Consider the following 23,600-nt stretch of genomic DNA (forward strand, 5'->3'; position numbering starts at 1 on the left):
CTCCCACAGAGGGCCCCTCCCCCAGCCTCTACTTACACACTCCTTATGTTGGGATACTCACTATCTCCCCAGGAAGCTGACAGCTGTACTCTTTGGAGCCTTTGGAATCTCAAAATCTTTCCAGTATTGAGGGTGGGAAATGAATGAACATGTCCTCCAATGACCAAAGCTTTTTAAAAAGCAAAAAAAAAAAAAAAAAAGATGTTCCTGCCCCCAGAAGACATTCTAAGTGTTTATCATCCAAATGTCCTGCCCCTTGACCTCAACACTCCACTCTCAGAAATAGACAGAACACCCTGGCAAAAACTAAGCAAAGAATCAAAGGCTTTGAATGCCATACTCGACGAGTTGGACCTCATAGATATATATAGAACACTACACCCCAGAACCAAAGAATACTCATTCTATTCTAATGCCCATGGAACATTCTCAAGAATAGACCATGTTCTGGGACACAAAACAGGTCTCAACCGATACCAAAAGATTGAAATTATCCCCTGCATATTCTCAGACCACAACGCTCTGAAATTGGAACTCAACCACAAGGAAAAATTTGGAAGAAACTCAAACACTTGGAGACTAAGAACCATCCTGCTCAGGAATGACTCGATAACCCAGGAAATCAAAAATCAAATAAAACAATTTATGGAGACCAATGAGAATGAAAATACAACAGTCCAAAACCTATGGGATACTGCAAAGGCAGTCCTAAGGGGGAAATACATAGCCATCCAAGCCTCACTCAAAAGAATAGAAAAATCTAAAATGCAGTTTTTATATTCTCACCTCAAGAAGCTGGAACAGCAACAGAGGGACAGGCCTAATCCACGCACGAGGAAGCAGTTGACCAAAATTAGAGCTGAAATCAATCAAGCAGAAACCAGAAGTACAGTAGAGCAGATCAACAGGACTAGAAGCTGGTTCTTTGAGAGAATCAATAAAATTGACAGACCACTGGCAAGACTTATCCAAAAGAAAAGAGAAAGGACCCAGATTATTAAAATTATGAATGAAAAAGGAGAGGTCACGACGAACACCATTGAAATTGGAAGGATTATTAGAAATTTTTATCAACAGCTATATGCCAATAAACTAAGCAATCTGGAAGAGATGGAATCCTTCCTGGAAACCTATAAACTACCAAGATTGAAACCGGAAGAAATTGATTCCTTAAACAGGCCAATTAATTATGAAGAAATTGAGTCAGTGATAAACAACCTTCCAAATAACAAAACTCCAGGCCCGGACGGTTTTCCTGGGGAATTCTACCAAACATTCAAAGAAGAAATAATACCTATTCTCCTAAAGCTATTTCAAAAAATAGAAACAGAAGGAAAGCTACCAAACTCATTCTATGAGGCCAATATTACCTTGATCCCCAAACCAGGCAAAGACCCCATCAAAAAGGAGAATTACAGACCGATTTCCCTAATGAATATGGACGCCAAAATCCTCAACAAGATACTTGCTAATAGAATCCAACAGTACATTAAAAGGATTATCCATCACGATCAAGTGGGATTCATACCTGGGATGCAAGCGTGGTTCAATATTCGCAAATCAATCAGCGTGATACATCATATCAACAAGAAAAGACTCAGGAACCATATGATCCTCTCAATCGATGCCGAAAAAGCATTTGACAAAATACAGCATCCTTTCCTGATTAAAACCCTTCAGAGTGTAGGAATAGAAGGTACATTTCTCAATCTCATAAAAGCCATCTATGAAAAGCCTACTGCAAATATTATTCTCAATGGGGAAAAGCTGGAAGCCTTTCCCTTAAGATCAGGAACTCGACAAGGATGCCCACTCTCGCCACTATTATTCAACATAGTACTAGAAGTCCTTGCAACAGCAATCAGACGACAAAAAGGGATCAAAGGTATTCAAATTGGCAAAGAAGAAGTCAAAATGTCTCTCTTTGCAGATGACATGATACTCTATATGGAAAACCCAAAAGAAGCCACTCCCAAACTATTAGAAGTTATAGAGCAATTCAGTAACGTGGCGGGATACAAAATCAATGCTCAGAAATCAGTTGCATTTCTATACACGAATAACGAGACCGAAGAAAGAGAAATTAGGGAATCCATCCCATTTACAATAGCACCAAAAACCATACGTTACCTTGGAATTAACTTAACCAGAGACGTAAAGGACCTATATTCTAGAAACTATAAATCACTCTTGAAAGACATTGAGGAAGACATAAAAAGATGGAAAGATATTCCATGCTCATGGATCGGAAGAATTAACATAGTTAAAATGTCCATGCTACCCAGAGCAATCTACACTTTCAATGCTATCCCGATCAAAATACCAAGGACATTTTTCAAAGAACTGGAACAAACAGTCCTTAAATTTGTATGGAAACAGAAAAGGCCCCGAATCTCCAAGGAACTGTTGAAAAGGAAAAACAAAGCTGGGGGCATCACAATGCCGGATTTCGAGCTGTACTACAAAGCTGTGATCACAAAGACAGCATGGTACTGGCACAAAAACAGACACATAGACCAATGGAACAGAATAGAGAGCCCAGAAATGGACCCTCGGCTCTTTGGGCAACTAATATTTGATAAAGCAGGAAAAAACATCCGGTGGGAAAAAGACAGTCTCTTCAATAAATGGTGCTGGGAAAATTGGACAGCTACATGCAAAAGAATGAAACTTGACCACTCTCTCACACCATACACAAAAATAAACTCCAAATGGATGAAAGACCTCGATGTGAGACAGGAATCCATCAAAATTCTAGAGGAGAACATAGGCAGCAACCTCTACGACATCGGCCAAAGCAACCTTTTTCATGACACATCCCCAAAGGCAAGAGAAACAAAAGATAAAATGAATTTATGGGACTTCATCAAGATTAAAAGTTTCTGCACATCCAAGGAAACAGTCAGAAAAACTAAGAGGCAGCCCACGGAATGGGAGAAGATATTTGCAAATGACACTACAGATAAAGGACTGGTATCCAAGATCTACAAAGAACTTCTCAAACTCAATACACGAGAAACAAATAAACAAATCAAAAAATGGGCAGAAGATATGAACAGACACTTTTCCAATGAAGACATACAAATGGCTAACAGACACATGAAAAAATGTTCAAAATCATTAGCCATCAAGGAAATTCAAATCAAAACCACACTGAGATACCACCTTACGCCAGTTAGAATGGCAAAAATAGACAAGGCAAGAAACAACAATTGTTGGAGAGGATGTGGAGAAAGGGGATCCCTCCTACATTGTTGGTGGGAATGCAAGTTGGTACAGCTACTCTGGAAAACAGTGTGGAGGTCCCTTAAAAAGTTAAAAATTGAGCTACCCTATGATCCAGCCATTGCACTACTGGGTATTTACCCCAAAGATACAGACGTAGTGAAGAGAAGGGCCATATGCACCCCAATGTTCATAGCAGCAATGTCCACAATAGCTAAATCGTGGAAGGAGCCGAGATGCCCTTCAACAGATGACTGGATTAAGAAGTTGTGGTCCATATATACAATGGAATATTACTCAGCTATCAGAAAGAACGAGTTCTCAACATTTGCTACAACATGGACAGCACTGGAGGAGATAATGCTAAGTGAAATAAGTCAAGCAGAGAAAGACAACTATCATATGATTTCTCTCATCTATGGAACATAAGAACTAGGATGATCGGTAGGGGAAGAAAGGGATAAAGAAAGGGGGGTAATCAGAAGGGGGAATGAAACATGAGAGACTATGGACTATGAGAAACAAACTGAGGACTTCAGAGGGGAGGGGGGTGGGGGAATGGGATAGACCGGTGATGGGTAGTAAGGAGGGCACGTATTGCATGGTGCACTGGGTGTTATACACAACTAATGAATCATCGAGCCTTACATCGGAAACTGGGGATGTACTGTATGGTGACTAACATAATATAAAAAAAATCATTTAAAAAAAAAAAAAATATTGTAATAGAAAAACGCTATTGCTTCTCAAGCTCTCAAATTTTAGTCACGTCGATTCATTGACGGAAGAGGAAGCTGGGTCCCTTTGAAGAACAACCTTGCTAACTTCTCATGGTACATGTTTTCCCAAATTCAGGCCTCCCCCATTCAAAGGATTGAAATTAAGACAAGTCAATAATAAAAATGTATCTAAACAACTCAAAACAAAACAAAACAAAAAAAAAACAAAACAAAAAAAAACAAATGTCCTGCCCCTTGCCTTCCTAGCCACCTGCACCACGAGAGTCGTCACGGGCATGGTGGGATCCGGGCCAGGCCAGGACCGGGCACACAGAGGAGCTTGGTATTGTCAATGAGTAGGTGACCAGGCCAGGGCACAGGGACTCCCTGCTTTTGAAGTCCCTTTCCCCGGACCGGCTTCCTGCTCCACAAAACGAGACAGTGGGTAAAGAACCACTTTCTGCAAACAAGTCTGTGCACAGAAACCCGACACGGAGAACAGGAAAAGTCCCTGTGTCCTACCAACAGCATCCGCCACTCAGCCATCCATCCTCCCCACCCCCACAGCCACATCCCGGCCCGAATCCTTTTGCGCTCCACAGGACGCTGCAGAGGGCAGTTTTCAAACCACGCGGAGGACATCTGGTGTCGTGCCCACCCACCCGAGAGTCCATCGGGAGAAAAGATGGGATGCAAGCAGAATGCCGTCCGTCATTCTTCTGCCACCCAAGCCCTGTGAGCGCACTATGAGGAGGTCTGCCAGAGGCGTCCCCCAGGGCGCACGAGCCCCTTCTGCAACGTGACCTTGACCACAAGTCATCGAAGGTGGTGTACCCTCTGTAGCTGCATGCACAGGAAGTGGAATCATGCACTCCAAATTCGGGGGCAGGAACCTGGAAACAGGCAGGGGGTGTCAACCATGCCTGTGATGCTTCTGGTTTCTGTTCATGAACTGTGTGATGGGAACATAAGGGTTCATTATCTCATCTATCCTCTTTGCCAGAAACATTTCCTTGTTTGTTTGTTTTTTTTTTTTAAGAGAGGAAGAAAGTGAGAAAAGCAGAGGGAGAGGGAGAGAGAATCTCAAGCAGGCTCCACACCCAGCATGGATCCCGACGTGGGCCTTGGTCTCAGGTACCTGAGATCATGACCTGAGCTGAAATCAAGAGTCAGACACTTAACTGACTGAGCCAGCCAGGCGCCCCAGAAACATTTCATAATTTTAAAACTTTGATTAAAGGGAAGAAAATAGTTTCTCAGCCTTGACAATGGCAGGTTCCACTGTATTTTCATTTACTATTTTACTGAGAATCCAAGTATCAAACATCCCCACAGCTGTTTTAAATTTACAGGGAAAATGATCACGCTGTACTCCTTTTTACCTCCAGGGTTTTCCCCTCTGCATGGAATGGTCTCCTGTCACCTGACAAACTCCTATTCATCCTTCAAAACCCTGTTCACTTCCTCTGGGAAATGACTCCTGGGTTCACTTGCTCTTCTTTGCTGCCTTTTGAGCTGACATGGTCCTATCACCGAACTGATCTCCTCACACTGTAATAACCTGTTCGCGCTCCGTGGCCTGGCTGACTGTCAGCTCTCTGCTCTCTAGGCCCACATCTTATTTTTCTCTGCAGCTCTAGTGCATAGGCTAGTGCTGGAACTCAGGCAAATAAATATTCAGTGGAAGGAATAAGAACTCCATTTGCTCTAGGGCCATCCTGACAGAGCATATCATCTCGAGGAGTGCTATTTACACCCTCAATATTCCCCTCCTCCTTACTGCCAAATAGCCGTCCACTATATGAATATAGCACCCTTTACCCATTCCCCAGTTGAAGGACATGTAGGTTGCTTCCATGTTTTTACCATTACGAATAACGCTGCTGTGACCACGTTCATGTCTTTATGTAAACGTGTGCTTTCATTTCCCTTGGGTCTACCCCTGGGGGATGGAAGTGCTGGGCAGCATAAATTGTTGTTTTAAGAAACTGCCAAATCATTTTCCGAAGCGGTCCTAGCATTTGACGATCCCAACAGCAGCATCTGAGCGTTCCCACTGCTCCACACCCTCCCTAGTCTCTGTTATTGTCTGTTTTTTAAATTACAGCCATTCTAGTGGGTGCGAAGTAGTATCTGGTTATGATTTGTGTTTCCCTGATGATCCGTGAGGTTGGGCACCTTTTCATTTAAGTACGTCTTCTCTTTTCAAAGTACCCTTTCAAAACTTTGCCCATTTTAATTAATTTTCTTATGGCTTCAAAGTTGTTTTTATAATCCGAATAAAAGTTGTCCATGATACACGTATGGAAAATAGTTCCTCCCGATCTGTGCTGTGTCTTGTCTCTCGTCTATTGATGCCTCTGGGTGAACAAAATGTATTTCTTAAATGTTCGGTGTACAACCTTCTCTGAATAGTGCATTTGCACGAATAGTGTATTTGTGTCTTGTCTGAGAAATATTTACCTAACCTGAGATCATGAAAATATTGCTCTGTGATACCCTAACTGCTTCACTCACTGGTTTACTTTCTAACATCTAGAGCTATGGTCCAGCTTGAATTAATCTTTACAGATGGCACGATGTAAGGATCGCTATTCCTGTTTCAGGTTGTTTTCCTTAAAGATATCCAACAACTTCAACACTGTTTATTGAAAGACCACCCTTTCCTTATTGGACTGAGGTGTTGCTTCCTAATGCAGGGCAGAGGTCTGTTTTGGATTCCTCTGTTCCCGTGATTTATCTACATATCATTCAGCCTGTATATAACCAAGCTTATCTGAGGTTTCTAGTTTTTATTTGTCTTCAAGATTATGACTCCAGGTCCTTTAAATTTTTATATCAAATTTAGAATCCACTTGCCAATGCTACACACACACACACAAAAGTCTGCTGGGGTTATGATAGGGATTTTCCTGAATCTATAGATCAATTATGGAAGAACCAATATTGATACCATGAAAATGGCTTCTACCTACCCTTATTTAGGCCTCCTTTATTTTTTCTCAATAGTGTTTTGTAGTTTTCAGGGCGGAAGTCTTACACAACTTTCATTAGACTTTATTTCTAGGTCCTGGCACTCTATTATAAATGGTCTTTCTTAAAGTTCTGTTTTCTCATTATTCATTGTTAGTAGATACAAACACTATTTTTTGCATATTTAGTTTCTGTTTAGAGACTTTGATAAATTCACTTACTAATTCCAACAGTTTGTAGAGTCTCTTGGGTTTTCTACATCACAATCATGGCATCTGCAAATAAATCCCTTCTTTTTTTTTTATCTTTAGAATTTTTATTTCTTTTTATTGGCTTTTGTATTTGAGGTCCTAGTTGGTACAATGTTGAACAGAAGTGGTGACAGCGGACATCTTGTTCTGTCCTTGAATTCAGTGGGAAATTTTCAATATTTTATCACTATACACATTGGTAGTAAATTTTTTAATAGAACCCTTTACCAGATTCAGGAAATTCTATTCTATTCATAGTTTGCTGAGAGTTTATATTGAGAGGTTGAATTTTATGAAATGCCTTTTCTGTATCTATTAAGATGATCATATGAGTTTTTTTCCTTTATTCTATTACTAGTTGAATTATACTCATTGATTTTTGAATATTAAACCAATCTTTGTATTCCCAGAATAAATCCAACTTGGTTATAGCTTATTAGCCCTCCTACATATTGCTGGATTTTATTTGTTAATATTTTATTTAGTATTCTTGTGTCTATGTTTATAAAGGATAATTTACATCTTTTTCTTTTCTTGTAGTATCATTGGTTTTGGGATCAGAGTCATGCTGGCTTCATAAAATGAATTAGAATGTGTTCCCAATTTCTCTTTCCTAGAAGAGTCTGTGTAAAAGTTGTTTTATTTCTTCCTTAAAAACTTAGAAGAATTTACCTGTGAAGCCTCTGGGCTTGGGCTTTTCATTGTGGGAAAACTATTAATTACAGATTTAATTTCTTGACCAGCCATAGGACTACTCACATTTTCTATTTCTTATAGTGTCACTTTGGTTACGTTGTACTTGCTCAAGGAATCTGCCCATTTCATCCAAGTTTCTACTTGGATATGCAGTTCATAAAGTACTTGTACTGTCTCTTTAATTTCTGTAGGGGCTGTGGTAGTGCCCCTTTTACAGTCTGTATACTGGGGACTCGTCTCTTTGTCCCTTCATCAGTATTCCTCAGGGCTTATCAGTTGACCTACTTTAATTAACTTTTGATGTGTTGATTTTCTTTACCAGTTTATTTCAGTGATTCCTGCTCTTTAAGGACCTTCATTCTACTTTCTCAGAGATTAATTTGCTGTTCTTTTCCTTTCTTCTCGAGATGGAAGCTTAGATGTTTGATTTTCACTGTTTCTTCCTTTTTTCCTAAAATCTGTTTTACTCTAAAGAGTGCAATTTTTGAAAGAGAGTGTGTATGTCCCCTTCAAAAGAATTGTATCTGCAGCTGCTAAAATGTTGTATTCTGTCAGTGTAGCTCCAGTCGGTTCACTGTACTGTTTAAATCTTGCGTATCTTCGTTCTTCTATTATCTATATGTTCTATCACTTGCTGAGACAGAGTGCTATTCTCCAGCTATAACTGTGGATTTGTTTCTCCTTTTACTTTTGGTGTTTTTCTTTTGCATGTTTTGAAGTTTTGTTATTAAGTGCTAGTAAGAATTGACCCCTTTATTATTAAGAATTTCCCTACTTTTCTTTAGTTTTACTCCTTGCCTTAAGATCTTTGATGTGAATACAGACAGACCAGCTTTCTTTTCTTAGTGTTTGGATATATTTCCATCCTTATAATTATCAGTCTAACCGTGTCCTCACAATCAAGATGTGCCTCTTGTAAATATCACTGTTCTTGCCTCTAGTCTGAGAAGCTTAGCTTACTTGCCTTTTTAACTTTCTGCAGTGCACAGGTTCAAAGTCCAACAGTCCTCCTGAGGGGCAGACTGGTGGGGTGCCTGTTGCAGCCCCTGCATCTGGTCAGCCTTTTTTCCTAAGTATGGTATGGCTCTGGAAGATTGCACTCTGCCATTCTGCCCAGCCACACTGGCCTCCTGCATCACCCCAGAACTCAGTGAATATTTCAGGGTGCAAATTGGCCCCATATGTGGGATCCTCTACTTTCCTATCTTTCATGCTGACCCTGAGAGATGGCAAAAAAAAAAACAAAACAAAACACAAAACCCTGCTCATCTCTCTCAGCCCGGGTGGAGTCACTGTACTGGGGGAAGCCCAATCCCCAGCACACAGCCAGGATGAGCAAATGCCCCCAGGGAAGAAAGTAGCTGGTAACTGTCAGCTCACCTGGTCAGACGCTCTCTCCTCCCTTTGAAATTTTAGCTCTTCTAGACCTCAGAACTTCCACAGCACTCCAGTCTTTAAAAATATGATTGTTTGCAATTTATGGTTTTCCCCAGTTGTTGCAGCACAATGGCTGGACTGTCCCTATGTACTCATCCCACCCGGAGGTATAAATGTGCTTGGGTTTATTAATTAAATGAATAAATAAATGCCCAGCACTTCAATAAGCTTCCACAGTCCTTGCTTCCAATAACCCTGGCCCTTATCTATTAACCTCATTTTACAGCTGAGAAACTTGTGCTTCTGAGCTGTTCCATTAAGTACCAAGGATCCCATACCTAGCAAGAAGAGTTCTAACTCCCCAAAGCCTCTTTACCACCACTAGGACGGGCGGGGGCTTTGCTAGAAGCCCAGCGCCTAGAACCATGTCTGTTGCGCAGTGGGTCCTCAAAACTGCGTTTACTGCACACCTATGGGAAAGAAAGGCTGCATGCAAGTGGGGAGGAAAGAATGTATGAAGGAAAGGATCCACAGGGGCGGGAAGAAAAGGGTGCATGCACGCCAGCTGGGAAGGGGCGCAGGCAGCACGTACCAGCCTGCGGATGTCCCGCTCGCATTCGCGCTTGATGCGGTGCACCTCGTCCTGGTGCGCCTGGTAGGCAGCGCGCAGGTCCGCCGCCTTGGTCTTGTCCGCCTGCATGCAGTTGCTGAGCGCCTCCTCCGCCTGCTTGCGCGCAGCCTTGAGCTCCAGGATTTCCTGCTGCAGCCGCAGGCGTTCGCCATCAAAGGTCCTACGCGCCTCTTCGCGCGCCTCGGCCAGCAGCGCCGTCTTGACCTTGTCGGCCGCACCGTCCCGGAGCACGTTGAGCGTGGCCTGCAGCCGCTGCAGCTCGCCCTCCTTGATCTTGGCCGTTCGCGCCGCCTCCTGCTCATGCTGCCGGATAAGCACCTCGCGCAGTGCCTGCAGCTCCTTGGTCTTCTCCTCGTGCAGCTTGGCCCTGAGCTCCGAGATGTAGGCCGTGTGCCGCCGCTGCTCCTGCTCGCGCTCCAGCTTGGCCTCCTGCAGCCGCTCGCGCAGTTTGCCCACCTGCGCCCGAGCCACAGGAGAGGTGGTCAGGGTCAGAGCTGGGGGAGCCGGCCAGACCCAGCCACCACCTACCCATGCCACTTTGTGTCGGAGGGCCCCCGAGACCCTCCCCGGGTCCCCGCACCCCAGTTCCCCTTCCTGCCACCCCCACGGTCCAGACCTTCATCGGCCCCAGCTATTTTCCTTCCTTCTATATTTCCTACTATTTTCTTGAGAATTTTTCTAGAGGTGGAAAAACATCTGAAGATGCTGGAGAGGACAGTCAAGCCTTTGCCATCTCTTCCCGTTGGAAGATTCACAAGAGAGGACAATTTATCCGTCACAAAACACAAGACACATAGGCAGAAATCATCTCTCACCAAAGAGGAAGATATTTTACTCCTTTCCAGTGCCTATGCACCAGATTTGGACTTGTGGAGAATGGAGAAGATGGAGGCAGAGAGGGGCAGGCAGGGAGCAAAAAACACTCTCACTGAGCTGCCACCCCCCCCCCCAGGCTGGGAGCTCCCACAGTTCCCCCACTTGAACTCCTAGGAGCCTCAGGACGGAGGTAACTGTTTGGCTGGAGGGCAGCAGCAGCTCAGAGATGCTTCCGCGACCGGCCTGGGGGGAGGAGCCACCAGGGGACAGTATGGCCTCCTAGAAAGGACAGTGCCAGAAGCATTCCGTCCCTTGCCGGGGCAATCATGCTAAGTATTTAAAGTTCTGACTCCTTGGCATTCAATCCATTAGGAAAAGATTCCCAGTTCCAGCCCTAGGAGAGGTAGACCCAGGACTGACAGGTCCCCCGTTTTATTTCTGTGGTTGAGAATATTCGATACAAGATGCTGATCTTGTGTCTTTGCCTGGGCTGCTTTTGCTTCTTTCTCTGCTGTTGTAAGTAAGGGTTGATCGATGCCTAGGGACATGGTAAAACTCCTCACCTGAAATTAACTTCAACATGTCGGTGTGTGGTCTGGGGAAACTGATGCCACCTCCCACGGAAGCAGCTTGTCCTCTGCGAGATACAATTGGTTTCTGTTCTTTGGAGGCCGGTGTGATTTAGAAAGCTAATGGATTGGAAAGGGTTCCTGCTGAGTGTGTGTTTTGTGTGATCCTTGAAAAGGTCAAATAAAGCATTTTGGAGTGTTTTAAGAAAATACTCCCTTGGCACATTTTACAAGTAATGTTTAAAATTTTGCTGATTAGATGAATACACTCAGGCGGGGTTGGCAGCCTGGCATTTGCGGAGCCCGGCTCTGGGGCCAGGTGCCTGGGGGTGAGGCTGGCTCTGTTCCCTGGTTATTGCTGACAGGGATCCGAGTCAGAAGGAGGGGGCTGGTCACATCCCCAGCCTACACTGACGTGGGATACTGAGCTTCAAGACGGTTAATATCACATGTCAACTTGGCAGGGCCATGGGATCAGGTCATTTGGCCAAACACCAATGCGGATGTTGCTGTGAAGGTATTTTTTAAAGATGTGATTCACATTTAAGTCAGCAGACCTTGAGTAAAGGGGCTGAACCTTCATAATGTGGGTTGGCCTCGCCCAATCAGTTGATGGCCTCAAAAGAAAAGGCTGAAGTCCCAGATGAGAAAGGAATTCACCCTCCAGACTGCTTCAGGCTCATGACTGCAACATCAACTCTTGCTGAAATCTCCAGTTGCCTGCTCTGCAAAGTTCAGACTTGTCAGCCTCCATAATCATGTGAGCCGACTTCTTAAAAAAATATGTCTCCCTTTCCCCACACACACACACACACACACACACACACACACACACACACATTTCCTACTGGTTCCATGCCTCTCTGAAGAACCCTGACTATACACTCTGAAACAGGACATCAGCAGCTGCCCGTGAGGACTCGGGTGGAGGAAAGCCAAAGGCGGATGAATGGATAAAGGGGAGTTGCTCACAGGTGGAGAAGGAGGAAGGAACGTGGAGGGGAGCAGAGATGTGTGCAGGGCAGCCTGGGAGAGGTCGGGCCTGCTGAGACAGCCAGGCCATGCTGGTGTGTAGGGCAGGGATGCCGACAGAAGACGGGGTCAAGGGAAGAAGCCCCGCTGGGTCCCACTGGCTCTGCCCTGAGGAGCCGACGGCTGAGCGCGGGGGCCACGACCCAAGTCTAGCAGAGGAAGGCTGGGTTGGCCCGCTCTGTACAGAGCACCTGCTCCTTACTCCGTTGAGCTAAGTAAGTCTAAAAAGCTGCCAGCACTTTACCTGCCAGATGCCTCCAAGCTCTTCCCCAAGTCCAGGGGCAGAGCAGCAGAGAGGGGCCCGCGCCAGCTGCTCCTTACACAGGGCTCCAGATGAGGCCAGAGCGAAATGACTGGGAGGGACCACACGGTGGTGGAGGTGGGGAGGGTGGCTGGTGCCACCTGCCGCTCCGGCTGCAACAGGGAAGTCAGCCTCCCCGTCCGCTGCCACCCCACTCCTCCTCCCATCTGTCAGCACTGGCTCCCCATTGCCAGGCCTGGCTCCTTCTCCCACTCCCTGCCACCACCCTGGTCCTCCCACCACACTGTGGCAGCCGCCTTCAACCAATCACGCCCCAGCTCTGCCCCTGCCCAGCCCAGACCTGGGCCTCGGCAAGTCAGGGACTCCTGGGTGTTGCTGGACCCTTGGGACTGTGTAAGCGCCACTCCCTTGCTCGCTAGCCAGCAAAAGCCTTAGGAGCCGACTCCAAACGGCCTCTGCGAAGCCTTCCCGGGCTCTCTTGCCCCTGCGCTGTGTCCTAACACTTCCCGTACAACATGGAGCGATGGTACGGGGGCTTGCTGAATGAACTTATCGACAGATACACTCAGCACTTTCCCTCGTCCTACGGTGCTCAACAGGGATCCTCTGGGACAACGACAACACTTTAACTGTGACATCAACAATAATTTTATGAGATCATATAAAAATATTGTGTAAATGCAACTGTAAAGTTGCTATTTATGTTTTCCTTACCAGCCCATAAGCACATTGCCGAATTCTGAGACCAGAAGTTCCCCCAGCAGCAACACGGGGAAAGCCCTCCCGAGGGGCCATGGGGGCAGCTAGGATGAGAAATCAGGCAGCCAGGACGTGCCCCGCAGGCAGGTGGCCTGGGGACCCAGGGGCACAGTCCCCACAGGCCTGGCTCCGAACCCAGTGCTATTACCTACACCTGTGCTAACCTGCTGTTATGGGCAGGGGTGTGTCCCCAAAATTCCCAGCGGAGGTCCTAAACTGCGGGACCTCAGAACGTGACATTAAGTCAAATGAGGTCATCTGCGTGGGTCCTGGTCCATTATGACTGGTGTCCTTAAAAGAAGAGATCAGGACACGGACACACATGGAGACAGCCATGAGAGGACATGGGGAGAAGATGGCCATCTGCATGCCCGGGAGGGAGGCCCCAGGAGAGACCAACCTGCCCATACCTTCAGCCACCACTTCCAATCTCCGGAATAAATTTCTTGCTGTGTAAGCCATGACGTCCCTGGTGTTTTGTGATGGTGGCCCGGCGACCTAGTTCACCTGGGCAAGTCACCTCTCCTCTCTGACCCTCAGTTTGCTCACCTATCAACTGGAGAAAGCCACCCCTGACCTCGCGGGTCACTGCCAGGGTCGGGAGGCCGTCTAAGGCACCTGGCGTGACCTGCATAGTAGACACATAACAAACGTCAGCCAAGTGCCGAGGGACTGTGTGTGACAGGCAGCAAGCATGTGTGACCGTCTCATTCTTCAAACGACTCAGGGAGGCAGGCACATCAGAGGACCCATGTAACAAGCGGGAAAATTGAGGCATGGGGCGGTCACATGGTCTGCCCCGAGACCTCAAGGGGAGTTAGGCGGTGGATGGGGGACGGAGCCCTGGCAGACTGACCTTGACTGTGTGACCAGCAGGTGAGTCCCACCTGAGCTGCACAAAGTGTGGACAGGGTGACTGCCCCAGCCCTGGAGGCCTGAGTGTCTGGGGATGGGTGGGGGCACATGTGTCCCCAAGCTCCAGCAGCCCGCCCTTCATCCCCCCAGGTCCTGGACTCTGCCTCTGCTCTCCACGGTGCTGTCCTGAGCCGGGAGCTGAGTCAGGCCCTAGGCCCCAGCCCCGCTCCCCACTTGGGAGCTGGACCCCATCAGGCCCCCCGCTGCCACCCAGTCCGGGCGCTCAACAAGACGGGACGCCTACGACAATTCCCCAGCAGTCCCTCCCAGGGCTCCTGGCGCTGCAGGCAGGGCTGGAGGGCCCACCACCTTAGGGCCTCGGTGTAACCTCCCCCACCCTACCCAGAACAGGTCAGACCCCAGCCACTCAGGCTGCTGGGCAGCAAGCTCCACCCCCCTTCCCTTCTCCCACGGACACCACAGAGCCCCAGCCTGCTTGGCCTTGAAGCCACCCAAGTGACACCACCGATGGGCTTTCTGTTGAATCCGTGACATCGGATCTCTAGGACTTTACTGGCTGGTTATTATTCTTCCAGGCCGCCCATCCCAGCTGCACTTGAACTGGGCGCCTACAGTCTGCCTGGCGCCCAAGCTGGCACTGCAGTGACCAGCCCCAAGCTCGTTCTCGCCCCACGAGAGCTCAACAACCCCGTCCCAGAGCCTGACTCTGCTGGAAGCTCTTTGGTACCCTCACCTCCTAACCCCCCCACAGGCCCATCGGGGGGCCCTATTATGACCCCATCTTGCAGGCGAGGGAGTTGTGGCACGGACAGTGACCTCGCTGATCCAAGGTCACAGTGAGAAGGGAGGGGGCCAGGACTGGAACCCACGTGGTACCACCACTGATGTTATACCCATTTTACCAAGGGGCAAGCTGAGGCTCAGAGGTCGAGTACCCACCCCCAAGCCCAGCCTGGGATGGCCCCCACCAGCGAACTCGCAGCGCCCCCTCCTCCATGGAGCCCCGGGGGCCTGCACCCCTCCCACCTTGCTCTTTTCCTGCTGGAACTCGATCTGAATGCTCGTCAACTTGGCCCGCAGCTCCTCGTTAGCCATTTGCACGGCGTCAGGCTCCATCTCGGGCCTCTCGCCCTTGTTCCGGCTCTTCTTAGACATGCTGCCTCTTGGGTTGAGACGCTGCGATCCCGCGGTTCACACCCACCAGCCAGCAGGCGCCACGCCGGGCTGCGCCGTGCTAACCAGTTGTACCGGGTTCAGCTCGTCCGCCACGTAAACCACCATCACTTGGGACCCTGGGGAGGAGGGAGGCCGGGTCAGCAGAGAGAGAGAGAGAGAGGCCGCGTCCTGGCCTGAGCACCCAGACACAACGGCAGCCAGCATTGGCTGCGGCCTCCCTGCCAGGGCCGGGCACCAGCTCATCCCACGGAGGCCCCGCCGCCGTTCACGACACTGACCCAGCGCGTCTCACCACGGCTGCCACACAACCTCTTGGAAGCAGAAGCTCGGTGAGGTGGAGGGTCCTGGGCCCACCCCGGAGAGTCTGATTTGCATTTCTCACGAGCGCCCAGGTGGTGCTCCCGGGCGACCACACCTTGCGCAGTCCTGCTGCACCTCTGTCCTTCTCAGAGGGGACCCTCCCCCCGCCCCCCTCCCCCCCGCAGCAACCTGCAGACCGCCAGCTGCAGCCGTCAGTGAGCACCGGTTACCACGGGGGCTCCTTTCAAAAGGCAGGTCACCGGGAGCCCAGAGCTCAGAGGACGAGGTACACAGTGCGACCGAGGAATCCCGGTGCTCCATCCGCACTCCCTCGTGACTCTGGAGGAGGAGCTGCGGATTGCACTGTGAAAAACGGCCTTTTAGACTTCATAAAGGTCGGTGGTCCCCCCTCCCCATCCCCCAGACTAGCACAGCACTGGTCACCCTGAGCCACGAGCTTTGAACCCAGCGGAGGCACCTGTGGTCCCTCCAGGCCTCTGTGCCTGCCTGGTCAGGCCTGAGCTTGACGGGGGCATCGTGATGCGCTAATGGCCCCACCAGCACTCGCGTTCCCCCTGGGGAGGCCTAGGCCTTCAGTCTGGTAGGGCTGCCTTCACAGCCCCCATGGTGGCAAAGCCCAGGCCCCTAAAATAAGGCCTGGAGTGACGGCTAGTACACTGCGTCCTGGCTGCGACACCTAGGCCACCTTTCACTAATCCGCACAGCTGCCCTATGACGTAGGTGATGGTGCCGTGTCACGGATGAGCAACCGAGGCACAGAGAGGCCGAGTGCTAGTAAGAGTCACACAGCCAAGATGAGGCAACAGTGTTTACCCGGTCAAGCTCCATGGCTGGACTGGACATGGGGAGTCCAAACCCAGACTCCCAGCCCCGAGCCCCAGGCTCACCTGACCACACGCTGCCCTGCCTCTGATAGCACGTCCAGGTCCCTGGGCCCCTTCTCTGCTTCTTGCTCTTTTCCACATGAGAAACCATGTTACCTATGCCAGGATGTGAGCTCCAAGCAAGGAGAGCCTGGGTCTGTTTTGTTCTCTGTGCTTGGACTCAGAGCTTAGCATGTGGGAGAACTCTAGAAGCTTCTGTTGAATGAGCAAACGAATGAATGAGTAAAGCACCCATCATGTGTCAAGTCCTGTGATGGCTGGGAGTGTATAGTCCTCGCAGCACCTGGAGAGGCAGGTACAGATATCAGGCCCATCTTAGGGAGGAGAAAAACTCCAGGCACAGAGAGGTTTAGTAAGCTACCTAAGGCCACAGAGTGATTCAGTGGTGGCCCTGGGATTAGATGGTCTTGGGAGAGAAAGCACAGTGAGAAGAGAACATTCCAGCATGGAGGAACGCCAGGCTTTGGGCGTGGAACAGAAGACATGAAATCAGCAAGGAAGGCCGTACACGAGCAGCCTGGAGATAGAAGGACAAGGAGGACCCAGCAGGCTCAGGGAAGAAGGGGTTCTGGGAGGTGGTCAAGATGATGATGAGGATGGGAAACTGGCCACCAGATTCTGGACTACGGGGTCAGTGGCCTCAGCAGGAGCTGCTTTGTGCGGTGGGAGGCAGGCAGGCAGGCAGGGAGCTGGGGTGGGGTCTCACGGATGCCGGCACTTCCAGCAAATGGCAGGCGTTCAACGTCTGTGAGCTGAGGTCCAGCGTGCCTGGGGGCACTGGGATGTCTGTGCAAACTAGGCGTTGGGGGAGGCGGAGGTGGAAGCCCGTGATACCCCTCTCGAACGGGAGGGAGCCGTGTTTCTCAACACGCCACGCGGGATTATTCAGGGGTAATCAGCATCCCCACTGATTGATTCCAGAAAGGTACACGGTGTCTTCAGATAAGCACGAACTCCATTTGCTCTGATGTGACTTATGAAATGTAATCCATAACTCATTCCTCGCTGCTCTGACCTGCCTGCCTCTACCAGCATGGCGGCACTCAGAAGGGGCCCCGCCCCGAAGAGAGAGCAGGGAGCACTCTCAGATCCAGCCCCCAGAATGGGGGAGACTTCTGTCCCGTTGGTTCCATCCTGTGGCCCAACGACACCACTTCTAGGAACGCACCGTGAGGACTCACCCGAGATACGGCCGCTCCGTACACAGGTGTTCTTCCCAGCAACCCAGTGCTCAGCCAAAGGGACGGTTAAGTTGTGACACCAAAGTTGTGACACAGAGCCGCACGGAGGAAGGTGAATGTCACAGTCAAAGAACAGATACAATTTGAGATCTCGGTTTTCAGAAAGACTTATTCGCTGTTTGCATTTGGTCACAAATATTTTTTGAGCACCTGCTGGGCGCCAGGCCCTGGGGACACAGCGGTGAGGACCAGACAGCCAGGCCTCCCAAACGTTAGCAGTGACAGCCCGAGTGACAAGTGATATTTACCTTCTTCTCTATACTCTTCCTGGTAAATCAGATTTTCTATTTCTATTTCTGCTTTACAGGAAAAAAAAAAAAGAAAAGATGATGCCATTTTCTCAAAGGAATGCAAGTTTCAGAAAACCATCTGGGTCTAGCTGGGAAAAGACAAGAACGAAGCTGAAGAAAAAGCACGTGGGCCCTGAGGGGAGATGACACGGGCCATGTGTCCCCCGGGACAGAGCTGACCATTCTGTTCTGTAGGGCGGCCTCGTCCCCCAGAAAAGGGCTGTCCTTCACAGTAAGTGTGTCCTCTCGGCTCGCGTCTTGCTGACTGGATGGTTCTGGGAAAGTCACGGAACTTCTCTATGTCTCAGTTTTCCCATCTGTTTAATGGGACCCAAGGCCCTGACCTCACAGGGAGGTGCGGGGATTGCTGGGATCCATACCCACGCCCAGCAAGGTGCTCAGCCCAGGGAAGACACTCAGCAAACAAAACGGAGCTGAATTTATTAGGAGGAGCAAGGCCGGCCTCCCAGTAACCTCCACGAAGATCACACAAAAGTTGCTAAGACTAGGCACCGTTGGAAGGGGCCAAATCAATGAGTGGCCCATCTGGTGTCACACTGTCCCAGCTCCTCAGCGGCCCTAGAACAGCCTGAAGGCCCATTCCTGCCCCGGCAGCCCCTCCCAGGGTCACTGAAGATGCCAGGGAGGAAGGGGAAGCAGGCGAGGTGCCTGGGCCTCAGGGAGGTCAAGCGCCCACCCGAGGCGGCACAGCACGCGGGATGCAGGCCGTGAAATGGGTCCACTCCTCAATGAGGCCCTGGGACAGCAAGCCCAGGGGGAGAGGAGACCCAGCCCGTGGGGAGCCAGCACACCAGGGGCGTCTGGGGGACCACGAGAACAGTGGCCGGCACAGTCGCAGGGCCAGGCCGAGACTCCAACTGTTCTCAGACCCCTTGGCCAGCTGGACCCCAAGGCCTCCTAGTTTCCCAGCCCGGCTTTCGAGGTCCCAAGAGCAGAAGGGCTGAAGGGCAGAGACAGATGGCAGGGGGACATCCCAGACACCCAGAAGGGAGCCATGCCTGGGGACACATGGCCCACAGAAGCCCCTGGAAAGGCACGTTCACCCCATCACGTCAGCAGAGACTCGGCACGCACTCTGCACCTGACAGATGAGGCAACGGAGATCGGCGTCTGCACCCACACAGCTGGGACTCTCCCGCTTCGAAGCCGCGGAAGGCTCGGGCTGCCTTCGAAGAAAGCCGGCCCACGACGGGTGCAGGCCCCGCAGGGTCTAACTCACACCACCATCCCAGCCCCGCCGCCTGCCACCCGCTGCACACTCCATGCCCCGCACGCTCCCCAGCACGCTCCCCTGCAGGCCCCAGTGTGGGCCATAGTTCTCCCGCCCCCTTTCGTGGCCACTCCCGTCTCACCCCCTCCAGGAAGCCTCCCCTAACGAGCCCATGGTCAGGCACCTCCTCTGAGCTCCCAGGGTGGCCGAGGGCTGCCCTGTGTGTTTGCTCGTCTGTCAGCCCCTCTGAGGGCGGGATCTTGACTTCCGTCTTCGTAAGTCCTCACCGCATGCTCAGCCCAAACGCCCAGCTCTGTGTTTCCAGGATGAATACATTCCAGCGAGCAAAGACCAACACTCACTCTCAACATTTGCCAGGCCAGGGCCTCAGTAAATGTGGAGATGGGAGGACACAGGAGGAGACAATACCCAAAGCTATGAGCTAAGTCAAACTCGGGGCTCTCGGCGGGCCCCATGCTGCTGGCTCCCTTGCCAGGAACACACCCATGGCTGGTCCGGCCCGAGGCTCAGGGTGCCACTTGGTGTCGCTACCATCGGCCCCGTAGCCGCTGACCTCCACGAGGGCCTCAGCCATGGGAGCAACAGCAGGTCATTCTCCAACCTGAGATAAGCTCAGCGCCCACTCCGTGCCAGGGCCTTTCCACTCCAAGCTCATGACAGCCTTACCGAGCAGATGGCACAGCCCGGTACCGACAGAGGAACCCCGCGGAGGCTCAGCAAACATCCGCCCAAAGCCAGTGCGCGCCACACGGTAGGTAAATCTCCAGTCCCTCACTCGGAGCCCATTATCTCGTGCTTTACATACAATGCTAGCAAGCTACCCATCTGTTCTGGCCCAGAGCAGAAGGGATACGGGAAACTGGGAGACAATGTTTCGCAAAAGGCAAACATAGATAGGAAGTGAAAAGAGAGCAGATTTTCCACCCCACCCGCACAAAAAAAATAAGGGTAAAATAATTCCTTTAATACTTAAAAGAAAAGGCCTGAGAGGCCTAGATATTAACTTTTTTAGGCAATGTCATTCTCTACTTACAACAAATTACTAAGGCACTTGCAGTCCAAACTCTTTCTATATTGGTGCAAAGTAGTCAGTGGAGGTTAAAAAAAAAAAAATACACTTCCATAAAACAGAAAAAATGAAGTCGCATGAGTTAGGTTTTCCTAATACCTACTGTGGTTCAGGGGTAAAGGGCTGTAGAAAGAACCCAGAGCGAGGAGCGGAGGCTCAGTCCCTCGACCCAGCCCTGCCACCGACCTGTGCGTGGCCAGGTCCCAGCTGTCCCAGCAAAGTGCCAGCAAAGTGCCAGCCCGGAGCAGGCGCCCAAAACTTCAGGACCCCTCCTTGGACGTTCCGTTGGATGTGAAAGCGTCATATGCTCCTTTCACGCCCACCCTCACGGTTCAGTTACAGAGTCCAGGTAGAAGGACACAAGAGATCCTTCAAGAGACACAGGTTTCCTGAGTCCTTGGTAAAAACATCCCCCATTCCATGAAGCCAAGTATAACCACATAAGGACTGGCATGAGCGTGGACAGAGATGGGGGCTCCGGACGGTGGGCTCAGCTCACTTGCTAGCTGGCCCCTCCCCCTGCCAGCTGGGCCTCCTTGGTGTTTTTTTTTGTTTTTTTTTTTAAAGATTCTATTTATTTATTTGACAGAGAGAGAGGCAGCCAGCGAGAGAGGGAAAACAAGCCGGGGGAGTGGGAGAGGAAGAAGCAGGCTCCCAGCAGAGCAGGGAGCCCAACGTGGGGCTCGATCCCAGGACCCTGGGATCACACCCTGAGCCGAAGGCAGACGCTTAATGACTGAGCCATCCAGGCACCCCCTCCCTTGGTGTTTAAACATGGCTGCAGGACAAAGATAGGACACTGAGCATCAAGGACCTTGGGTCCTGCTCTTGGGTAGACAGAGACGTGAGCAGAGGAGCTCAGCTGATTGAATGCATACAGCTCGAGTTTATTGCCCATGTCTGACCCACAGGCACCACACATGGTGTGGCACCACAATACTGAGCAGGCCACACCCTGCCCTGCCCCTATGATAATCACGGCCTCTCCTGCCCAAAGCCCCCTCCTTGCAGACCTCTGCCTGTCTGCTCCTTTCAACATCTCCACACATACGTCAGGAGGAACCCACCTCTATATCCTAAATACAGCCACAGAAGGGCAAATGATACTCCTCCATTGGCCACCACGCCTCCATCTCTAGTCAGACACCCCTTCCTTTTGCTGGCAGCCTCCCTGGCCACTGTCACTTGTCATCCTCACCCCAGTCACAGAACAAGCATGGTCGTGTCTGAAGCTCAGGGCCAGGTGGAGGGCTGCAGCTGACTCAGCAACAGCTGGACACTGTGAGGACACTGCCTTCATCGGGAATCTTTGGACGACCTCTGTCACCTGGCCCTAGCATGTCCATCTTGATATGTTCCAAAGGAGCAAAGTGCAGCCAAGTTCAGGGAAAGGAGGCCTTTCCAAACAACAGACCTCGCAGCCAACAATGCACGGAGCTTGGGTCTGAACTCACGATACCACCCCCCCCCCCAAAAAAAAACAGAGTAACCTCCAATCAGGGTAACACTGTGCGGTCACCTAACCTGCAGCCACTTTAGCGAAGCCCTGCCCAATGTGAAGGGGGCGGGGCATACACAGGACGAAGGAACCGAGGGGGCAAGAAAGGGAAGACGGGAGGAAAGGGTGGAGGGAAAGAGGGAAGGAGGGAGGGAGAACACAGAAGGAATGGAATCCAACTTCCAGTTTCTGGTCTGGCATATAAGGAGCTTGGAAGTCATCACTCCCATCCGCACAACAGGGAGAAAGCTGAAGAAACTGAAAATCAGTAACTTTTCTTATATTCATCTGAGAACTGAGATCACACGGCAAAATTTGGAAAGGCAGACAGATGGATGCTGAGAATAACAACCCTACCAGAGCAGAAACCTCCATGGGAATCAGTTTAGCTCCTTTTACCAAATACCTCCTGTCCAGCTTTCAACAACAACAACAGAATTACAAGGCACACAAATCGCAGTTTGAAGACACAGAGCCAGGCTAAGATATGGCAGTGATGCTGGAATGATCAGACCAGGGCTTTAAAATAACAATGATTAACACGCTAAGGGCTCTGCTGGAAAAAGGAGACAATATGCAAGTATAGATGGCTAAAGTCAGCCGACATGGAAGTTCCAAGAAAGGACTGAAAAGAAATGCTAAAGAAAAAAAAAACACTATAATAGAAACAAAGAACACCTCTGAGGAACACATTAGTAGACTGGACCTGGCTGGGGAAAGAATCAGTGAGTCTGAAGACAGGGCCATAAAACTGTTCCAAACCGAACACCAAGGAAAACTATGACTAAAACAGGACAGAGTATCCCAGAACTGTGGGATGATTACAAAAGGGGTAACAAATATAAAATGGGAATACCAGAAATAGGAGAAAGAGAGAAAGGAACAGAAGAAATATTTGCACCAGTAAGGTCTCAGAATTTCCAAAAATTAATGTCAGACACCAAACCAAAGATCCATGAATCTCACGGAACACCAAACAGGATAAATACCAAAAAACTGACACTTAGGCACATCATATTCAAACTGAGGAAAATCAAAGACAAATAAAAAAAATCTTGAAAGATGTCAGGGGGTGGGAAACACCTTTACCTGTAGAGGAGCAAAGGTAAGAATTATATCAGCCTTCTCCTCAGAAACCACGCGGGTGAGGAGAGAACGGAGGAAATCAAGTGTTGAGAGAAAATCCCAACAACCTAAAATTCTATACCTTGCTAAATGATCTTTCAAAGGTGAAGGAGAAGTAAAGACTTTCTCTGACAAATAAAATTTGACGAGATTTGTCACCAGATCTTCCTGGCAAAAAGAAAAAGTTACAAGAAGTTCTGAGAGAAGAACGATGATGTAGGTCAGAGATAGAGATCCAAAAACAGACAGACAGACAGACAGACAGAAAATTTAAAAAAAAAAATTTTTTAAAGAAATACAGATCCACACAGGAAAAGGAAGACAGCCAGACAAGAAATAAATGAAGGAAAAACAAAAATTTTTATTTTTCTTATTCTTAATTGATCTAACAGATAATGAGGTTCAAAATAATAACAGCAACAAAGTATCACTGACATGAATGACAGCAGGGCGACGAGGCACGGGAGGGGGGAAACGGGAAGGCGTTGTTGAAGGTGCTTACACGACGCATGAAGTCACGTGGTGCCGTATGAAAAGGGACTTGGAGTGACTGCACAT

The 23,600-nt window shown here is 49.5% G+C and overlaps 1 protein-coding gene across 6 annotated transcripts in view; it reads right to left on the reverse strand.

Annotated features, from left to right (window-relative positions):
• The window catches only part of JAKMIP1 (janus kinase and microtubule interacting protein 1), a 106,638-nt gene that overhangs the window by 32,506 nt on the left and 50,532 nt on the right, over window positions 1-23,600 (reverse strand). For 5 of the 6 annotated variants that reach the window (XM_040625109.1, XM_040625111.1, XM_040625112.1 and 2 more), the window contains 2 exons: window positions 15,213-15,478; window positions 9,834-10,328 (listed from right to left, as the gene is read on the reverse strand). In XM_040625109.1, the coding sequence (XP_040481043.1) occupies window positions 9,834-10,328; window positions 15,213-15,341 (624 nt within the window). In that variant the 5' untranslated portion in view covers window positions 15,342-15,478. The remainder of the gene's footprint in view (window positions 1-9,833; window positions 10,329-15,212; window positions 15,479-23,600) is intronic. The other variant, XM_040625113.1, reaches the window with a different exon arrangement.

Source organism: Ursus maritimus, unplaced genomic scaffold, assembly GCF_017311325.1.
Source record: "Ursus maritimus isolate PB19 unplaced genomic scaffold, ASM1731132v1 scaffold_8, whole genome shotgun sequence".
Lineage (NCBI taxonomy): Eukaryota > Metazoa > Chordata > Mammalia > Carnivora > Ursidae > Ursus > Ursus maritimus.